Genomic DNA, 19,585 nt, shown 5'->3' with positions numbered 1-19,585 from the left:
GCTTCAAACCGAGGAAACAATGGCAGCACCTTGTGACGCTGTAAAAACCAGCAGATTTATGAGAAATCCAAGTCTTTTAAGGTGCCACTCCAATATTATTTGTTGTTTTCTTGTTACGGAGCAGGGCAGACAATTAAAAAGATAAATTAATGCAACATACAATATGCAGAGAAGGGCCTTCAGCCATATGTAATTGGAGGCAAGAATGGTTGGGGGGGGGGGTCAGTCAGGCTTAGCATCCTTAGCTGAGATGAAAGGTGTTAACATTCACATCTATTTTAATCGCTGATTTCTTGTTACATGCAGGCTCCAAGGGAGAGGCTGCTGGTTAGCATCTGGAATTAGAAGTATTTGAGGGCAGTTGTGTGATGAAGTTACTCTGTGGTGTGGCAGAGTTGAGGGCCGCAGTGTGGCAGCTTTCTACATGATACATATACAACAGCTGTGAGAGTTGTATTGCTGACTTCAGCCTCATACACGCCATACATTTTAAGCAGTCAGCCCCCCCCCCCCCGAATCCTGGAAATTGTAATTTACCCCTCATAGTGCCCAGCACCCTTCACAAAGTACAGTTCTCAAGATTCTTGCGGGGCAGTCATGTTGTTTGACTGTGAAGCCTTTTTTACCTAGGGATCCATTAGCCACGCCATCCCCTGGACCTCGGAGGGAACAAAAGTACCAGGAAAGCAAAATCTTCTTTGGAGAAAAAGAGTTTTATTGAGATCTGAGCACAGAGTCAAGGTCTGTACTCAGAGACAGCCAGCTAGATAGCTCCTGAAAATAAACTGGCTGTAAAGCAAGACACTTCAGCAGACTTTCTTATACCCCCAGACTTCCCCAATCGGCTAGCAAATATTGCTTGCTTAACACATTTTATTGCTTGCTAAACATTCCTGTCTTTCTGCTAAGCCAAGCACTCCCTCCCACCTCCTTGTACACGTGTCTTCTTTTGCTAGCTAAGCATTACTTAAAGCAGAAGCAAAGCAGGAAACATCTTGCTAGTGGTTTTTAGTTGACAGCAGTTTTTGGCTAGGCAGGGAACGACCTTCTGACCTGTAGCTAACATCAGCAGTTTCAGATAGCTGGTTAGACAGGAAACGGCCTCCTGACCTGTCTGATTTAGACTTTTGCAAGCAACTGCAATTTTGGGCTGTTTTGACCATCCTAGCAGAGTGCAGGAATTTACTATGTGTAGATAATATTTGAGAGCAACAGAATAAAATATTGAGAGAAACCTTTCCCATCTCCCTTTACTCCGTCCTCTTCTTTTGAACAATCTATTACTTAGATTCGTTCTGGGGTAGGGGTCTATATTCTCTCATAAAAACAATCACACACAGATCCATTGTGCGAGACATCATCTTTTCCATCATATGTTGCAAGCATTGCATTAAGCAGGGTATACAGAAGCAGAAAAGCAATAGAAGCATTATTGGGCCTATTCTCCCCACAAATACGATACCGTTCATGCCAACAGAAATACGAGAGCATCCATATGACAAGGGCGGTACATATCACTCCTACCCACCAAACCCAATATCTCCATGGTTCCTCCCATCAATATTCAGGGGGTGTGCTCATTGTTGAAGAGCCCACTGATATTTGTGCCCGACTACCTGTTGAGCCTCAAGGATGAGAGCCCACCGGTGAGCTGATGCTCCCACTATGTGGGTCAATTTTTCTATTAGCCCTGTTGGGTGGATTGAACTCTCGTGCTGCCTCCCTAGTGACCAGAGCATATGGAAGCTGAAATCCTGGGGTGGCAATTCTTACTGGCACTTGTTTAGTAATTTCAATGCACACCTGGCTAAGGCTCCCACCCCTGCAATACTTGCATTAAGATAGGTTCCGTCCCATCTATCACCTGGGTTAAGAGTAGGACCTGGTCTATCAAATGAGGTTGGTACAGTGCTCTACCTTCCAGATAACAGTTGACTACCCTCCCACAACAGCAAGAGCGGTACAGAACTAGATAGATTTCGATCGTCTCTGCAGCTTCCCGTAAGAGCACTGTCCACGCGTGCTGGTCAGTGGTGTGGGAGAGGAGCCACAACGGGGCAGTGGGGTGTCTCAATACGGTAATCTCATCAAACCCCAGTTTCCAATAGCCAAGGAGCACGCCATCTCTTACCACCGGCAAGACGAACCAGTCGTAGCAGAGGCCAGCAGGCCAATAGGGTTGGTATGGTTCGGTAGGGTCAGGGCAATAAGACATAGAGCAAGTCAATAAAGAAAATAAGAGAGAAAAGAGAAAGTCTTTGTAACTGTCCTTGTGATGATTAGTCGCAGGATCTCGTTGCCCGTGGCCTAACGCTTTTTCCTGGTAGCGTCAGACACAAGGTGATGATCAACTTCAGAGGGTCAGCGGGATTTCTTTTGCAAGTCCAGACACCCTTCTTCAGATGCGTGTGATGTACCCAGGGGATCACCTCGACTACTTTCACTGCAGTTGGGGATGAGGGGGTCGCCAGACGCTGTCACTCAGAGGGACTGGTGAACCGGCTCAGCGAGACTGCCACGGGACTGCAGGTGTACGCTTGAGGGAATACCTGGAAAGAAAGCAAACACACACAACAAACACAGGGATTGCACTTGTTCTTGGGTGATGTGATCTCCCATCTGCCCAAACCGGCGGGGATGCCTCGGACGAAAGGGGTTGGCCTGCCATATAGAAGTTCAAAGGGTGATAGTTCTCAGTCTCTTGGTTGGCGCACAGGGCACATTTTGGGATATAGCAGCAGTTAGTTATAGCAGCAGTTAGTTGAGGTAGAATATTCTCCCAAGGTGCGCCTTAGCAGCTGGGCCTCCCAAATGGGTGGACTCGTGGTAATTCTTTACAATTGTGCTGGCCAGATGTTGGGGCACAAAAACACGGCTGTCCGGTCCTTCCTGGAGCGTTGCTCCTTCTTGGCTGGTCCACTGCTGTTCATCAAGGGTGTAACGTGGTTCCACATCGTCTGGAGTGAGTTCTGGTACCAATATCAAAAGTCCTGGTGGTGCCTCTAAATTGGCTGGAGAACAAATGTCTACGTTGGGGGCACTGCCTGCGGGCGCCCCTCCCATCCAATTCTTCACCGTGCGTAGAGATATCAGCAAGGCGGTCGTCACTGGAGGGGATCTTCAGGATGCTGAGACACAGTCCAATCTGAAGCAGCTTTCTTATGTGGTGGACCCAAGGGGTGGTGCCAGCGACCTTCACAGCTGTGGGCGTGGAGAGCAGATGGGCCCTTCCAGCACGGCGGCAGTGGTGCCTGGGACCAGTCTCATCCACACCTCGTCACCTGGCTCAAACTGGTCATGCAAGAAGTTCGGGCCTGGGTTGAGAGAGAAAATCTCGAGAGAGAGACTGTACATAATTGTTCAATTCCACATCTTGAGCAGGGATAGGTGAAAGCATGCACACATAAGGAACCGGTCTCCCAAACATCACTTCAAAAGGGTGACAAGTGAATACGTTTCAATGGGAGGCTACAGACTCTAAGCAAAGCCAAGGGCAACATGGACACCCAATTAGACCCTGTTTCTTGGGTCAATGGTTTTTCAAAGTCCTGTTCATCCTTTCCTCTTTTCCAGAACTTTGGGGCCTATATGCGGTACCCACCATCTTCCTTCTTCACTGGCAACAGTGGGGTGTTTCACTGTGATTGGCATTGTTTCAAGATTCCATGTTGAAGCAATCGCTTCAAATGCACCCACACTCCTTCAGCTGCCTGTCGTGGGATGGGGTATTGGTTTTTATCTTCCGCCCATAGTCCAGGGTCAACATCATGAGGCAGGCTAACAGGGAGGATTCCCTCCTCTTCTTTTACCATCATCAAGCACCAATGGTCTCTCAGGGGCATTTCTAAAGAAAACTCTCCTGCTGGTCCAGTTGTCATCATTACTTCCCCCATTGGTTGGAAGGAAATCTGGGCTTGTAATTTTGTTAACAAGTCTTGGCCCAATAAAGGAATGGGACACTCTGGTATATACAAAAAAATTGTGCTGGACTACTTGGCCACCTAAGCAGCAGGTAACAGACTGCAAAAACGGGGCCTTTTGTGATTTACCTGTGGCCCCAATTATATTAACCACTTGGTTTGTGGGTTTTGTTACAGGCACAGGTAAGACTGAGTGGGCAGCTCCCTTGTTCACCTTCTCCTACCTGTAATAAGGTAGCTAGGTTAAGGGCTGTGGTAACCTGAAACTTCAGGCGTGAATGTAATAACAGCATCTGGCACTTCCTCATTTTCGCTTGTGATAGGAAATAGGTGCCTTTCATGTCAAGTAAGGCTGGGACTGCATGTGGAGTCACACAGGTGGTGTCCTGTCCAAACGTGAATTTTATCTGCCTTCGTGAGTAGGGTGGCCACTGCCACAATCGCTCTCATACAGGGGGGGGGGCAATCTCTGTTCTGTTGGGGTTAGCTTCTCTGACAAGTATGCGACGGGTTGCTGCCAATTTTTCAGTTTCTGGCATAAGACTCCCTTGGCTACCCCCTGGTCTTCATCTATGAACAGCGTAAAAGGCTTCTTGGGGTTTGGATGCCAAGCACTGGGGCTTGTTGTCACTTTGAGATCCTGAAAAGCCTGCTGCTGTTCCCTGCCTCATATAAAAGGATCCTTCTCTATTCCCTAGTTGACTCATGCAGGGGCCAAGCAATGCTTCTGTAATTAGTAGTGAGTCCAGGAGATATTGTTCATCATCATAAGTGGGATTATAGGTTTAAAAAAAATCCCTTCAAACAATTTTACGATCTTTGCTGGATTCTCCTCAAAAGAGGGGTTCTGATTTCTCCAATTACAAACATCTGCACTTGAAAAGGGTATATGCTGGACCGTGTAGGTCTGTGGTGCCTTCGCTTGTTCAGCTGGGACAGGGGCTGGTGGATCATAAACCCTCTGAAGGGGCATTTCTCCAGTTGCCTGATCCTTCCTGGTTTTCTCATACTATCTGTGAGACATAACTCTCTTCGCCGCCTGTCCCCACTTACGTTGCCATCTCTTCCTCTTTTCAGGGGTGCAGCATTCTGCTGCCTCAACTAACAAGGGGCTTACATCCAACTTCTTCCTCAAATGCCTTTACAAACTCCTTTAGTCTCTTTTTCTGTCTTTCTGTCCACATTTTCTTTCCTTGATTCATATCATCTAGTGTCTTCCTAAACTCTTCGTTATCTTCCTCATCTTCCTCTTCTTCCGTCTCACTATCCTCCTTCGCAGGTCCTCCTCCCCCTACACCAGCACCTCCCTGTGCTTCTTGATCTTGGCCTGGGGGGGGGGGTTTGGAGGGGCTGTTGGTGGAGTGTAAGGTGGTGGCTTAATCACTCCCCCTCCTCATCTTCTGGGTCTTCTAACACCAGAGGCTTCACTGTACAAATCCTGTTCTGTGTGTTGCTGTCACAGCAAGACTTTAGCCATGGTAGATTCTTTTTTTTTTTTTTTTTTTTAATTGGTCTTCCATGTAGAGATATAGGGGATCTGGTCTGGGTGGGCATTTAATATATTTTGCCACAGGGGGTTGATTTGCCACAGGGGGTTGATTAATTGCAAATCAAAGCCACGCAGTTCCCTGGGTTGGCAAGTCCACCTCACATAAAGTTTTGAGTCTCTGTTTTTTCAATGTGAATCATCACTCTTCGTGGCTGTTTTCCAGTTATTTAAAAAGCATTCCAGAGGAATACATTGGCTTGCTCCAGACCCTATTTTTTTTTCAGATACTCCCCTCCTAACTGGGTTTTCAAAATTCTCTCACACTTCACATGCTACAGTTTGTCAGAAAATGCACAACCCTACAATCGCTCGGCCAAGGGGACACTAAGCCTTGGCCCTCATTCAACAATTCATCCACTGGAGTATCTGACACACAACATGTCAACAAAACACTCAATTCCCTCTGCCCCATTCCCTTTCCCAAACCTTTACCAATTCCTTTCCTGGTGGCATTCTTACTGCCGGGCACTCTACTGCCAACTACCAGGTGAGGCTGATCAGGCCTCTGGCCCTTTCCCTCGGGCCCCTAGCCCTTTCCCTCGGGCCCCTAGCCCTTTCCTTCGGGCTTACCTTTCTCCGCTGCGGACCTGTCCCCTCGGCGCCGTTCTGTCCTCTTGTTCTCCCTCAACTAGATGTCTCCGCTCCAGGACGGTGTGGCAATCTCCCCCTACAAACTGGCAGGGTGTGCACCGGAAATGCGAACGCCGATTGGAGCTGTTCACCTTGGTTGAGCCTGGCCCTCCGGTCCGTATTTGGGGAGGGGGCTGATCCCGGCACGAGCCCCCAAAGAAATGAAGCCTTTTTTACCTAGGGATCCATTAGCCACGCCATCCCCTGGACCTCGGAGGGAACAAAAGTACCAGGAAAGCAAAATCTTCTTTGGAGAAAAAGAGTTTTATTGAGATCTGAGCACAGAGTCAAGGTCTGTACTCAGAGACAGCCAGCTAGATAGCTCCTGAAAATAAACTGGCTGTAAAGCAAGACACTTCAGCAGACTTTCTTATACCCCCAGACTTCCCCAATCGGCTAGCAAATATTGCTTGCTTAACACATTTTATTGCTTGCTAAACATTCCTGTCTTTCTGCTAAGCCAAGCACTCCCTCCCACCTCCTTGTACACGTGTCTTCTTTTGCTAGCTAAGCATTACTTAAAGCAGAAGCAAAGCAGGAAACATCTTGCTAGTGGTTTTTAGTTGACAGCAGTTTTTGGCTAGGCAGGGAACGACCTTCTGACCTGTAGCTAACATCAGCAGTTTCAGATAGCTGGTTAGACAGGAAACGGCCTCCTGACCTGTCTGATTTAGACTTTTGCAAGCAACTGCAATTTTGGGCTGTTTTGACCATCCTAGCAGAGTGCAGGAATTTACTATGTGTAGATAATATTTGAGAGCAACAGAATAAAATATTGAGAGAAACCTTTCCCATCTCCCTTTAACTGTATGGTGTTGCACACAAGCCTATGTTGCCTTGCAATGCTTGATGCTGTTCTGAAGTTACACTTCCATTAATGCTTAATGAAAAAGCATTAATAACAACACTTGTATAACCACTACTGGCAGATGCTGGTCAGACAACGGATATAACTGTACCTGGCATGTGTTAGTTAGTTAGTTAGTTAGTTAGTTAGTTAGTTACTTACTTACTTACATTAAATTTGTATACCGCCCTTCATCCACAGATCTCAGGTTGGTTCACAACCTAAAAATACATGATAAAAACAACCAGCCAATAACCACCTCCCTCCCACCTTAAGAAGAGAGTGAGCGATTCTTACTGCATGTTAAGAGATCACATCTTTGTCAGGGCAAAATTTGGGGTGGAGGAGAGGCCATGTAGCTTGATTTCGCATATGCAGAAGGAGAGGGAAAACCTTTTGGCCCAAGGAATCCTTTTACACTTTGTGTAGCTGCCCCTGGGCGACTGGGTGTCCTGCTGGAGGGATTTTCTTCCCCTATGGATGTCATGGGATGGAGCAATTTATTCGGTGCAGGAAACCCGAAGACCAACTGTGAAGTTGAGGTTAAAATTATGGGTCAGGGAGACACAGGTTCAAATGCTTAATCATCCATGATGAGCAGATGAGTGACTTGGGCGGGTCATTATCTGTCAGCCAGAACTCACTTCACAAGACTGTTGTGAAGAGCGGAAGAGGAGGCAGGCAGGAAATATGTGCTGCCTCGAGCTCCTTGGAGGAAAGATGGAATCATCATCATCATCATCATCATCATCATCATCTTGTTTTGTTCACAGCCAAACTCCTGATTTGTCCCAAACTGAAAGACACGAAAGGACCACCCAGGAGACAAGAGGCAGCAGTTTATGGAGTAATAAAATGCACAAATTCCCTCCTGCTCCGTAGAGAGACCGACCCTAGTGTATTTTCCGTTTTGGGGGGTGTTTATTGTGTCATTTCAGGAGGGGAAGTAGTAGCTATGACCTCATCCTGACCTTTAGTATCGCGATTATGAAACCCTGAATAACCCCAATGTTCTGCTCCCGCCCACTTCCGATCGCGATTGGCCGCTGTCTTCCCCAGCCTTCGGATTCTGAGCTCCTCCCCTCAGCGCTGTTGCTCAAAACGAGCAGCCGATGGGTCAACTCGCCTGTCAATAACGCGCTTCTTTTGCCCGCCCTTCCGTGGCTTTGCTCATTGGCTGAGCATTCTCCCCTCCCCTGCTGCCGTTCGGAAACAGCCGCTTCCTCTTTTAATTCCCGCCCCATATTTCTTCACCTTAGCGCTGATTGGCTACTGCCGCTGACAGGGCTCCCTCTCCATCCGTCCACTCACTGGATGCCGGCCTTCCTCCGTCTCGACACACCCTGTTTTCTCCTTTCGCCGATTGGTGCTACTGCCCGGCCGCGCCTCTGGAACGCGACAGACCAATCAGAGAGAAGAGGAGGCGGAGCCTGGGAGTCGCCGGCTGCAGGTGGGGGTCATTCACTCGCATCCAGCAACGGCGCTGCCGGGTGAGGATCTCGGGGAGTCCCTCCGCGTGCGCGGGCGGGGCGGGGCGGCGTGTGGAATCCCTCTGGAGAGAGGAAGGGGAGGCGACTCGGAAGGGCTGGACCGATAGGCAAGGCTTCATTTCACCCCGGGGCTCTCATGAGCCCCGGAACCTGTTGACAGTGCTAGGCCACGGTTCTGAAATCTACGGACAGAGTGCCTCTGAGTATAAACAGAGTGCATTTCCCACCTCTGCGTGGCTCTGAATTGAGACTTGGGAAGGGGACTTCCAGGATAAACAGCATGGGTATCTTGTCTCAGCCGCTGCATAGATTATAGTATAATAGTTTAAACGTTGGTTATTTATATAATGAACGAAGGGCTGTCTTAGTAATCCTTACATCAGTCCTTCAAGGTGGTCCAGTATTGCAGATGTTTTTAGAAGGGGAAGTCCTGGGATGGGGAAAGAATGAGGGGTATTATGGGCTTGATCTTGTAGAAGGGGTTATACACTCCAGATAATGTAATAGGGATTGTTTAGTAGGGATGTACCATAATTGTTTAATAGGGGTTGTGATATGCTCCTATGCACAATCTGGATCATAAAATCTATCCTGCCAAGCCTGTTGTCAGTGCATGTTTATTCTGATTCAGGGGTGGGAGACCTCATGCTCAGGGGCTGAATGTGGTCTTCTAGCCCTCCCAACCTCTCTGTCTGGCCCTCAGGACTCTCCCCAGCCACACCCCTTATGGGCCTTGCTTTGCACACTCCTTGAATGGTTTTGCCTGGCTGGAATGTGTCCTGGAACTCTTTGCTTCCCTGAATGGAGGGTAGAGGGGTGTGTGAGTGTGTGTAGGAAGTAGCCTAATGTTCAAAGGTTATATTGACACTTGTTGCCTCTCCCACTTTTGCGTTTGGCCCTGTCCAGCCCAGCATGGGGCATGTAGCCCCCAGAAGCTTGTCTAGAAGGGAATGTGGCTGAAAAAAAGGTTCCCTTCAACTGTTCGTATTTGGCTATACTCTGCTTCCATGATCAGAAGCAGTGAGATCCTGAATACCAGCTGCTATAAACCACAGGATTTGCCCAGATCCTGCTTGCGGGCTTCTCATAGGCATATGGCTGGCCACAGTGAGAACAGGATGATGGCCAGATCATTGGTCCAACCCAGCAGGCTCTTTTTATTTTCCTAATTTGTATTGATACCCAGGAGATGTAATTGCAGTGTATTGTTTCAAACTCACGGTTGTAAGGATCTGTTTTGAAGGACTAAAGAGATATGAGAGTCATGGGGATGTAGTAGATGGCTATTGAATACACAGTGCAATCCTATGCATATTTGTTTGAAATGAAGCTCCACAGTGGCAGTCAGGAATGTTTTGGATGGCAGCCGTATTGCAGAGAGATCTGAGTTCATAATCTCTGTGGGGTTTAGCATAGCTTAATCTCACAGGGTTATAAGGCAGTTGAAATGTTGGTCCCAAGTTGCTTGGAGGAAGAAATATAAGAATTGCTGCAGTATGAGGATGGAAAATAAAGGATATAAGCTGCACCATTCACGCCTGACGTTTGAAGAGCAATCTCCCTTAGACCAGTCCTGCAATCTACTCCCCCCTGCAGTCTTGTTGTAGTTATATCCTCAAGGCAGCAATAAACCTGTCATTGTGGTTGTGCCAGAGCACTGATTCAGGCTTTTTGGTCTTTTTCGTCCCTGTTTGGGGAAATCTGATGCAGCCACATTGCAGTCCTCCAACTTGTTGATTTTGACTAGTTTGATGATCTAAAGGGAGGAGGCTTCATGACCTGTGATTTGTGTCGGAGGCCTTGATAACTTGATGGCTGAAATGTGTCTGATGAAATTGTCAGCTATGCCCTACCAGTGGTTACTGCCCAGTGAAGACTGGGTCATTCTCCTTTAGCTCTTCCACAACTCCCCTGAAAGTGGCATGGTAATTGGCATGTCTCTACCTGCCTCCCCTGACATCAGACATCCTTTGCCTCTTATGTTTACTGCCCTTCTTAGCTCTCCAACTTGTGTTGCATTCCTTGCATTCCACCTTCCATGTTGACCTTTCAAAATGTCTCTTCTTGGGTAGCTGGTGTTTGAAGTATTCAGCTGTCTAAATATCACTGCTGCCGTCACCCTTTGCTTTTCAGCTCTTGATCCAGAGCATTCCACATCTACAATAGGATGACCCGGGACGTGGGTCTAGAAGATGAGCTTCCGGACTGGGCTGGAGCCAAAGAGTTCTACCAGAAATATGACCCCAAGGATGTAATTGGCAGGTGAGGAGTGGGTCAGGATGGGGGCGGATAATCATGGATTGAATGATGTGCTGGGATGGGGACCCATTACACTACAAGTGGATAAACTGTTTCCCTCCATATATTGTTGGACTTCAGCTCCCAGCAGCCAGCATGGCCAATAATAAGGGATGATGGGAATTGTAGTCCAGAACATCTGGAGGAGTTATGGCTTTCCAACCTCTGTCCTACATTTCTTCCCCACTGTGGAGCCAATATTTTTTAGAAACTTGACGTCTCTCTTGCTGTTTGTTCATCTCTGCTCCTCTGCAGGGGTGTCAGCAGCGTGGTCCGGCGCTGCATACACAAGCAGACAGGCCAGGAGTATGCAGTGAAGATTATTGAGGTTACTCCGGAACGCATGACCCCACAGCAGCTCGAGGAAGTGCGCTTATCGACAGGCAAAGAGATTGAAATCCTGCGCCAGGTCTCTGGACACCCCTACATCAGTGAGTGACTACCCACCCAGCCCAGCATCTCTGTAACCCAACTGTGCATCCCAATATTTGGGCCTCCTACTGAAACGCTAGTATTTTCTCAAATGTAATTTTATATTGTATAGTTGCCCCCAAATGAACCCCCCCCCCCAGCATCTAGGCCTTCCACCATGTTGATGATCTCAACATTCACAGCAACCATGTTGACATCTGTGCCCATCTCTACTTCCTTAATCATTGTGTGGTCTCATCCTGCACACTCCTAAATCAGGGGTGGGGAACCTGTGACACTCTGGATGTTGTTGAGCTGCCAATTCCACCATCCTTGACTGCTGGCTATGCGGACTGGTAATGAGAATTGCCCTGCCCTTAATTGTTGTCGGAATGGAGGAAACCATGTTTAGGGTTTGCATTGGGGTGGGGAGCAGGAGATTGCTGGGAGTGTGGAATGTAGCAAAGTGGGAAGGGGGGGTTGAAAGGAGCAAAGGGAGGTCTGTTGGGGAGTGGCAATTTGGTCAATTGACAGAAGAGCGAGAGCAAAATATACATCAGGAGTCTTAGTTTGGTCAGAATAGAGTATACATTCCAGAGTTAACAGTAAATACATTACTTCTGGTAAATGAGCCACCACAGCCGATAGGAGGTCATGAAAATTTGTGTCCTGGGCTTTTTAGACTCGCCTAGCCATGTACCATCTGAAACCAAAGGGGCGCATTGGTTTGCCAAATGTGATTTCCCCCCAGCTCTCCTACCCTACTGCTGAAAGGGATGAACACCCCCCCCCACTGCCTACTTCAGCAGTGTCTAACCTGTGACCGCCACCCTTAAGCTGTGGGACTCTAGCTCTCATAATTTGTTACCATTGGCCGTGCTGGATGGCGGTAGATTCCCCCATTCCTAAAGCTACACAGCACTGTTAGCACAATAAGACTGTGGCCATGCTCTCTTTCACTGTAGCTGCCTGTCTCTAGGCACTGAGCTGGAGCTGTTTCCTGCCATCTTACATCGGTGAAGCAATCAGCTCTCGAACTGTATAATCCAATCCCCCTCTTTCCCCTCCTTCTCTCTCTCTCTCTCCCTCTCTAGTTACTCTGATAGATTCCTATGAGTCATCTGCCTTCATGTTCCTGGTGTTTGACTTGTAAGTAACAAGCTATTGAAAAGAGGAGTGCTGATCCACCCTGTTCTCACCAAGATGAGAAACGCCCTTGTAGCTGTTGTGGGTCTTGACCCTCCCAAGAAGGATTAAAAGGAAAAATAGAGAGACATACTTTCCCATTGCATGTTACAGGCCCTCTTCTTCCAAGATGGCGATCAGTCTGGTTTTGAGAAGTAATGTGTGAAGCCACCCTCAGAGAGGCAGCTGGGTGGAAGGAAGAGCCATAATAGTTGTTGAAAAGGGAAGTTGACAGAGGCAGTGGATTTCTGCTGCTAGGCTTCCCAACCCTTGTGGGCTGAAGTGGTGTTGCTTTCAAACCCACAATGCCTGTGTGCTTGCTGTTGTGCCTCTGAAATTCCTCTTCAGTGTAGATAAGTAGAGGTATTTTAGTGAAACATTGTAAGTGCATAGGAAGGGGAGATGGGGAGAGCCAGTGTGGTGTAGTGGTTAAGAGCGGTAGACTCGTAATCTGGTGAACCGGGTTCGCTTCCCCGCTCCTCCACATGCAGCTGCTGGGTGACCTTGGGCCAGTCATACTTCTTTGAAGTCTCTCAGCCCCACTCAACTCACAGAGTGTTTGTTGTGGGGGAGGAAGAGAAAGGAGAATGTTAGCCACTTTGAGACTCCTTCGGGTAGTGATAAAGCAGGATATCAAATCCAAACTCTTCTTCTTCTTCTTCTCCATGCCACTCCCATTGCATGTGGATTTACGCCATCTCACATTCCCCTGACAGGATGAGACGTGGGGAGCTCTTTGACTACCTTACGGAGAAGGTGACCCTCAGCGAGAAGGAGACCAGGTAATGTGCCGTCCCCTCTGCTGGACCTGGGGAGGCAGAAGCTCTCTTGGCCCGGCTCCAGCTGTTTTTCTGTGATGATCTGATAAGTGGCGGCTCCTTCAGCTTGTGTCTCTCTTCTTTCAGGTGTATCATGCGAGCGCTCTTGGACGCCGTGAGCTACCTTCACGCCAATAATATCATCCATCGAGATCTCAAGCCCGAGAATATCCTCATGGATGACCAGCTGAACATCAAACTCTCGGATTTTGGCTTTTCCTGCCACCTGAAGCCAGGGGAGAAGCTGCGAGGTGGGCATGGGCCAGTCTGAGTACAGGTCTCTGTAGGGCAGACCAGCTCAGTGATAGCTCAGTCAGTGGAGCATGAGATTCTTAATCTCTAGGTCGTGGGTTCAAGCCCCACGTTGGGCAAAATATTCCTGCACTGCAGGGGGTTGGACTAGATGACTCTTGTGGCCCCTTCCAACACTACAGATTCTGTGATTCTGCTGTGAGCAGGGTGGCTGGTCTGACTTACACAGCTCCTGCTAGCAGTGACTCCTGATTTGAGATTCTTGGGCATCAAACCTTATGCATCTCTGTGATTTCCAACTCCTTCCTTAGAGCTGTGTGGGACCCCTGGCTACCTGGCCCCAGAGATCCTGAAATGCTCCATGGACGAGACCCACCCTGGTTATGGAAAGGAAGTGGACCTGTAAGTGACATCTAGCTAACACCTGTCCCCCTTGGTGGAGGGATAGTTTTTTGGGAAGGAGGGGTGAAGGAAGTTCCATGGCAAGAGCCAAAGCTCAGCTGGGTCTTTATACCTGTTTTGAGAGAGAGGTGTCTACTCCCTGCTCTTTTGCCCAAGGGAACGGGAGGGGGGGAATCAGTTGTTCTCTCCCCAGGTTCTGTCCCTTTGTCCCCTTGTTACTCACCACACAGTCACTATTTGAAAATAGCTTGGAACTCTACCATCATATTCTATAGTTGGCAGAACAACTACACCCATTGACAAGATTTTGCATGCGCTTACATACTTGAGTCTGGAGGCAAAATATGGACTGGGTTTTGTTTTGTTGTTTTGAATGGGAACAATATTTTGACAGTTTCCCATGGATGAAGCACGGTAATTATAAATAAATAAATAAATAAATAAATAAATAAATAAATAAATAACCCCCCCAAGATTCCAAAAAGCTGCACTAATTGTATAGGGTGCTTCCTCGGCCAATATTCCTTAGTCTTTCTGCTTTGCTGTTCTCCAATTTTGGTGTCTGGGAAAAGGGTGCAGGAAATAAAGCTCTCTCCTCCTTTCCCTGAAGTTGGGCCTGTGGAGTCATCTTTTTCACCCTCTTGGCTGGCTCTCCTCCTTTCTGGCACCGTAAGCAGATGCTGATGCTTCGGATGATCACGGAAGGGCGATACCAGTTTGGCTCCCCTGAGTGGGACGACCGGTCCGACACAGTCAAAGATCTGGTAAGATGGTGAAAATCCCATCTCTTGTAACACAACTTGAGCTACATGTACATTCAACATCTCCTTTTAGGAAACATCTGTGCCCAGAAAAGAGAGTTCTGCAATGTGGTATTGTGAAGGATCTTACCGGCTGGGCCCAACTGGGATTTGCCTTCCCACCAATTTCTTATTAAATCCTATAGGATCCCTGTCTCATGCAGTTTATATACAGTGTACCTACTTTTTACTTCATAAAAGGTAAAGGTACCCCTGCCCGTACGGGCCAGTCTTGACAGACTCTGGGGTTGTGCGCCCATCTCACTCTAGAGGCCGGGGGCCAGTGCTGTCCGGAGACACTTCCAGGTCACGTGGCCAGCATGACATCGCTGCTCTGGCGAGCCAGAGCCGCACATGGAAACGCCGTTTACCTTCCCGCTGGTAAGCGGTCCCTATTTATCTACTTGCACCTGGGGGTGCTTTTGAACTGCTAGGTTGGCAGGCACTGGGACCGAGCAACGGGAGTGCACCCCGCCGCGGGGATTCGAACCGCCGACCTTTCGATCGGCAAGTCCTAGGCGCTGAGGCTTTTACCCACAGCGCCACCCGCGTCCCTTTTACTTCATAGCTGCCACTATTTAATTCCAGCTGGTTGCTTTAACCTTTTACTACATGGAGTAGCAGATTAGAGGCATGGCACAAATGGAGCTGGAGGCTTGTGTTAAACAAATAGGCATTAAAGCTTATTTAATATAAAATCATAGCTTTAATGCAGGTATTTATTTAACAACATAGTTTGATGATTGCTAAAATATGTTACTTGTACTTTAAATCTGGTGTTGGCTCAAAAGAGGTTGCTACATAATTGTCTTAGTTCTCATCCCTATGCCGACCTGATAGCCAGATCTCCATTTATCCGCTGCTCTGGTCAGGGTAATACTGAAAGAGCACAAGGTAGTTAAGGGTGTCTCAACTGTTAGTCAGACTGAACTCCCATCTCTTGAGACTCCTGCTCACCCCCTGATCGGCTTGATTCAGTTTTCTTCAGAAATCTCTCTTCTGGTCTGCTGCTTGAAGACTCAGCCATGATGGTGCTGCCTCTGAAGTCTTTCTGCTTCCTGAGGCCCACTGTCAGCTGCTGGCAGCTCTGGTCAGACACCATCCTGGAAAACACCTCTCCTGGCTAGCCTCCCTCAGCCCCTGTCTCCTGTGGTTCTAAGCTCACCTTCCGACTCTCTCTAGTCTCCTGACCAACTGCTCCCAAAGTATGCTGTGTCTGCCCTTATATTTACTCCCTCTGGCCAATCATTGGGTTCTTTCTGGAGTTCCGAGTCCTCACTGGACCAATCATTCGAACGGAATGTCCGCGAAAGGACCTATCACCATTTGACTTTTTCAATTCACTTGACCCTAATAAAAGGTGGAGTCCACAGCTAACTGCCATTAACTGTAAACCTAGCAAGTATGGAGCCAAATCTGGTATTTTGAAACTAGCTCCTTCCTGGCAAGTGTGCCAGCTGAACCCACATACATTATATATTTTCTGACTTCAGCCAGAAACAAAATGCTGGTTTTCTCTGCTTCTTCACACAATTAACCATTTTTATATCAAATACTGCTATTGTAACAACCTTCTTACATTTAATCTCTGCTTTAAAAAAATCCAGTATCTTTACATCTGTGTTACACATTTCAAGCCTGTTTGTATATTTTACAGTATTCTGTTTTTCCTTGTTATGGGGAGGACCAAAGAGTAACACAGGGATCCCTCCCCTTTACCTCATAAAATCCTATTTGTTTCCCAATTCAAGCGTCACATATTTCAGCAGCCTCTATAGTTTCAAAATGTATCTTCTAGGCCTTGAGAACTAAAATCTTGTTTTTCCCTTTAGAAAGAGAACCAACATTCTCAGGATTAATAATTCTTTTTCTGCTTTTCTCAGCTTTAAGATTCATGTCTTGAAATGTGGTGACAGTGGGGTAGAAGCGATCCCAGCGATTGTTGCCCATGATAATAGATCATCGCCTGAGGCTTCCAGTACTTTCACCTCTGCCCTAATTGGCAGGTTTAAAAATAAGATTCCATTGCAGAAACAAAGGCCCGGATTGGCAGCTAGTGACATGAAGTGTTTGGCAAAGTAGACTGACAGAGGGAGCTGGAGAAGTGAGGGTCTGTGGAAAAACTCACAACTAAGCGATAAAGTCAGCGTGTATTGGTTAGAGAGTATCAGAGTAGGACTGGAGGAGATCCTGGTTCAAATATCCATTTAGCCACGAAACTCATTGGAAGACTTTGACCCTATCTCCCAGCCTAACTTAGCTTGCAGTGTGAGAACTGTTCATGCTGTATTGAGCTTCTTGCAGGAAGGGTGGGATGAAAACAGATTATTATTATTATTATTATTATTATTATTATTATTTGCCCCTGAATTGCTCAGCCTTCTATATTGGGCGCCAAATATATGCCCTCTCCCCCAAATGTCTCTTGTCCAACTCTGTGTGTGTGTTTGGCAGATCTCACGACTGCTGCAGGTGGATCCAGAAGAACGGTTGACAGCTCAGCAGGCCCTGCAGCACCCCTTCTTCCAGCAGTACGGCGGCCGTAAACGCCGGCTCTTCAATCCGCACCATGCATTCAGGGCAAGTCTCTTGATCCTCCTGCCATGCAAATGTTTCCCACACAGGAGGAAACATTTATTCGAAGGTGGTTCCTGCTGCAACATGTGCAAGCGTTTTCTAAAAACATTGTGTTTTTTTCCTTCATACCATTCCCCCCCCCCCCAATGTAATCAGTGAATTGACCAAAACCAGTATGATGGATCAATTAGGGCTTCTTAGTCAGTTTGTGTGCATCCCCCTTCCCAATTTGATCATCTCCTTTCAACACTGGTGCTTTATAGCTTTCTAGTAATGCTCCTGAAACTTTGTGAGTCTTTCCACGTGTTTCTTCCGTAGTCCTTTGTCACTGATTAATGGAGGGTGTCTATCAATAGGTAGTGGTCATGATTGCTTTATGATATGGGATCAGAGGTAGCAGCATGTCTCTCAATACCACTTGCTGAGGAGCAGGAGAAGGAGAGAGGGCTGTTGCATTTATGTCCCATTTGTTGACTTCCCAGAAGCCACACTGAAGAAGTGGTTGATTTGCTACCAGGCCAGGTTCACAAAGCCCTAAACAACTTGGGTGCAAAGTACGTTCAGGATGGTCTCATGCATTATACTCCCCCTTGATCATGGAGATCCTCTTTAACAGTGTTTTCCAAACATTTCATGTTGGTGATACACTTTTAAGATATGCATCATGTTGTGACAGTAATTCAGTTTTACTAGCAAACCGGAGGTTAAACTAACCCCTTTCCATCCCCGGGAGGAGTGTGGGGAGCGCTCGTGCGACACACCTACACACTGCAGCTGACAAACCAACATGTCGTGACTCGCGATGCACGGTTTGGAAAGCTCTGCTCAAACAGGACACATCTGGAGGTTGCCCAGGCCCCTGAGTTTCATTTGGCCTTAACTGGAGGCTGTGCCTTTAGGCCCTGCCCTGCTGAACTCCTTATCCGGAAGAGGTTTGGCAGGAAAATGCCTTATTTCAGTCTGCTGAAAACTGCTGTTTAGACCACTCTTCACAATAGGAACTTTTTTTGTAAACCAACCAGTATCTACTGATGTTTTACTGATACTTCTACACTGATTTTATTATACTCTGTCCATTGTAAGCCACCTTGATATATTTTATGAAAGCGTGGATTACAATAATTTAAATAAGTGAATTGATAAATAAGAATGCTGGGCCAGGTGGGTCTTAGTCTGGCGCAGCAAGTGCTGATGTTCTCTCCTGCTAACCTTCTAGGTCTCACTTCCCATGTTGACACTATTCCCGTCTCTTTCCCGCGATAGGTTCTTGCATGGACTGTGCGGGCCTCTATCCGCATCGTCTCCAACTACCGGCGGGTGCGGCCGGTCACCAAGGAGATGCTCATGTGCGACCCCTATGCGCTCAAGGGGGTGCGCAAGTTGATTGACGCGTGCGCCTTCCGCATCTATGGGCACTGGGTCAAGAAAGGTGAGCAGCAGAACCGGGCCGCCCTCTTTGAAAACGTCCCCAAGGCCATCCAGCTTGTCTTGCTCAGCACAGAGGGGGAGGAAGCCCCTGCGTCTGCGGTGGACGACCCTCCCAACTAAACACCCGGTTGCTGCTCCCTGTGCAACTGCGGAATCACTGGGTCCCTGAACGAAGAAGGGAGGCAGGAGCCACTTCAAGAACTGTCCCACCACCTTCCATCTCTTCTTGGGGGAACGGCAAGTACCTCCTGTGGGGAGGTATCATCCTTGCATGCGAAGGGGGGTCCAATTTCTTGGGGAACAAGGACTTCTTTGCCTTCTGGAAAGAATTCCTGAGTTTGTGGCTGTCGAAAACTAAGGGTCCCCTAACATACCTGGGAAGGGCCCTGATATCTGTGTAGGGCAAGAATACAGAGCATCTGAATTGTTAGATGTGTATGGATTAGGGGGTTTATCTGTGTGTTGCCAGAAGAAGGACTTTCTGTCCTTGCATCTCTTCCCACAGTAAGGGGACCTGCTACCTCTTGCCCCTCAAAGCAGCCAATTTCACCATTGCTGAGGGATCAATCCTTGCATATAGCCAGTATGGGTGGCCCAGGGAGGAAGGGGGTGGATTGGGATTGGAAATTGCAGAGTTCCCTTTCCCTACTAGCAGGAATTGGGCTCGACCCTTCTCTGTAGATTATATTGTATTTTATTTTCCACCTGGTTGTGCCATCTTTCCACATCCGCGATGTCACAATTAGAATAAAATGGAATGTGACCAAAACTGATGCCGGACTTTGGCTTTCTTTGCTTCCTAAGAAGCAGCCATATTCTTTCAGTTGGGAGAGGGCACAGAGTTGAATTTCCCCTGCAAAAAATCCAAGGGGTGTTCAATGTGTTGGGGGTGGGGGGTATCCTGTTGCTGCTGGAAGGGGTGTGCACCCACGGGGAAAGAGTTCAGCTTGAGAAGAGTGGGACAGAGTGGGAGTCAAA

At 47.8% G+C, this 19,585-nt stretch overlaps 1 protein-coding gene and 1 long non-coding RNA gene across 2 annotated transcripts; one reads left to right on the top strand and one right to left on the bottom strand.

The window, feature by feature from the left end:
• Positions 1 to 1,175: 1,175 nt before the first annotated feature.
• Positions 1,176 to 6,609, bottom strand: LOC114593775 (uncharacterized). Its single transcript, XR_013390359.1, has 2 exons — positions 6,040 to 6,609; positions 1,176 to 3,314 (listed from the first exon to the last, which is right to left on the bottom strand). It is a non-coding gene; the product is annotated as an uncharacterized LOC114593775 (long non-coding RNA).
• A 1,675-nt stretch (positions 6,610 to 8,284) lies between these two features.
• Positions 8,285 to 19,380, top strand: PHKG2 (phosphorylase kinase catalytic subunit gamma 2). Its single transcript, XM_028705105.2, has 10 exons — positions 8,285 to 8,436; positions 10,570 to 10,698; positions 10,990 to 11,165; positions 12,240 to 12,294; positions 13,047 to 13,112; positions 13,236 to 13,399; positions 13,712 to 13,802; positions 14,413 to 14,566; positions 17,057 to 17,182; positions 18,443 to 19,380. Exons 2-10 carry the CDS (start codon positions 10,604 to 10,606, stop codon positions 18,725 to 18,727), a joined length of 1,212 nt encoding a protein of 403 aa, XP_028560938.1. The 5' UTR covers positions 8,285 to 8,436; positions 10,570 to 10,603; the 3' UTR covers positions 18,728 to 19,380.
• The last annotated feature ends 205 nt before the right edge of the window (positions 19,381 to 19,585 follow it).

The sequence above is a fragment of the Podarcis muralis genome, chromosome 13 (assembly GCF_964188315.1).
Source record: "Podarcis muralis chromosome 13, rPodMur119.hap1.1, whole genome shotgun sequence".
NCBI classification, from domain to species: domain Eukaryota; kingdom Metazoa; phylum Chordata; class Lepidosauria; order Squamata; family Lacertidae; genus Podarcis; species Podarcis muralis.
This window is presented reverse-complemented; position numbering and strand designations above follow the sequence as displayed.

Bases quoted from the DNA above. Each gene is read 5' to 3' on its own strand.
- PHKG2 (XM_028705105.2), top strand. From the start codon at position 10,604: ATGACCCGGGACGTGGGTCTAGAAGATGAGCTTCCGGACTGGGCTGGA. The intron at 11,166-12,239 runs GTGAGTGACTAC...CTCCCTCTCTAG, and splicing joins CTCTGGACACCCCTACATCA to TTACTCTGATAGATTCCTAT. The intron at 13,803-14,412 runs GTAAGTGACATC...CTTTCCCTGAAG, and splicing joins TATGGAAAGGAAGTGGACCT to TTGGGCCTGTGGAGTCATCT.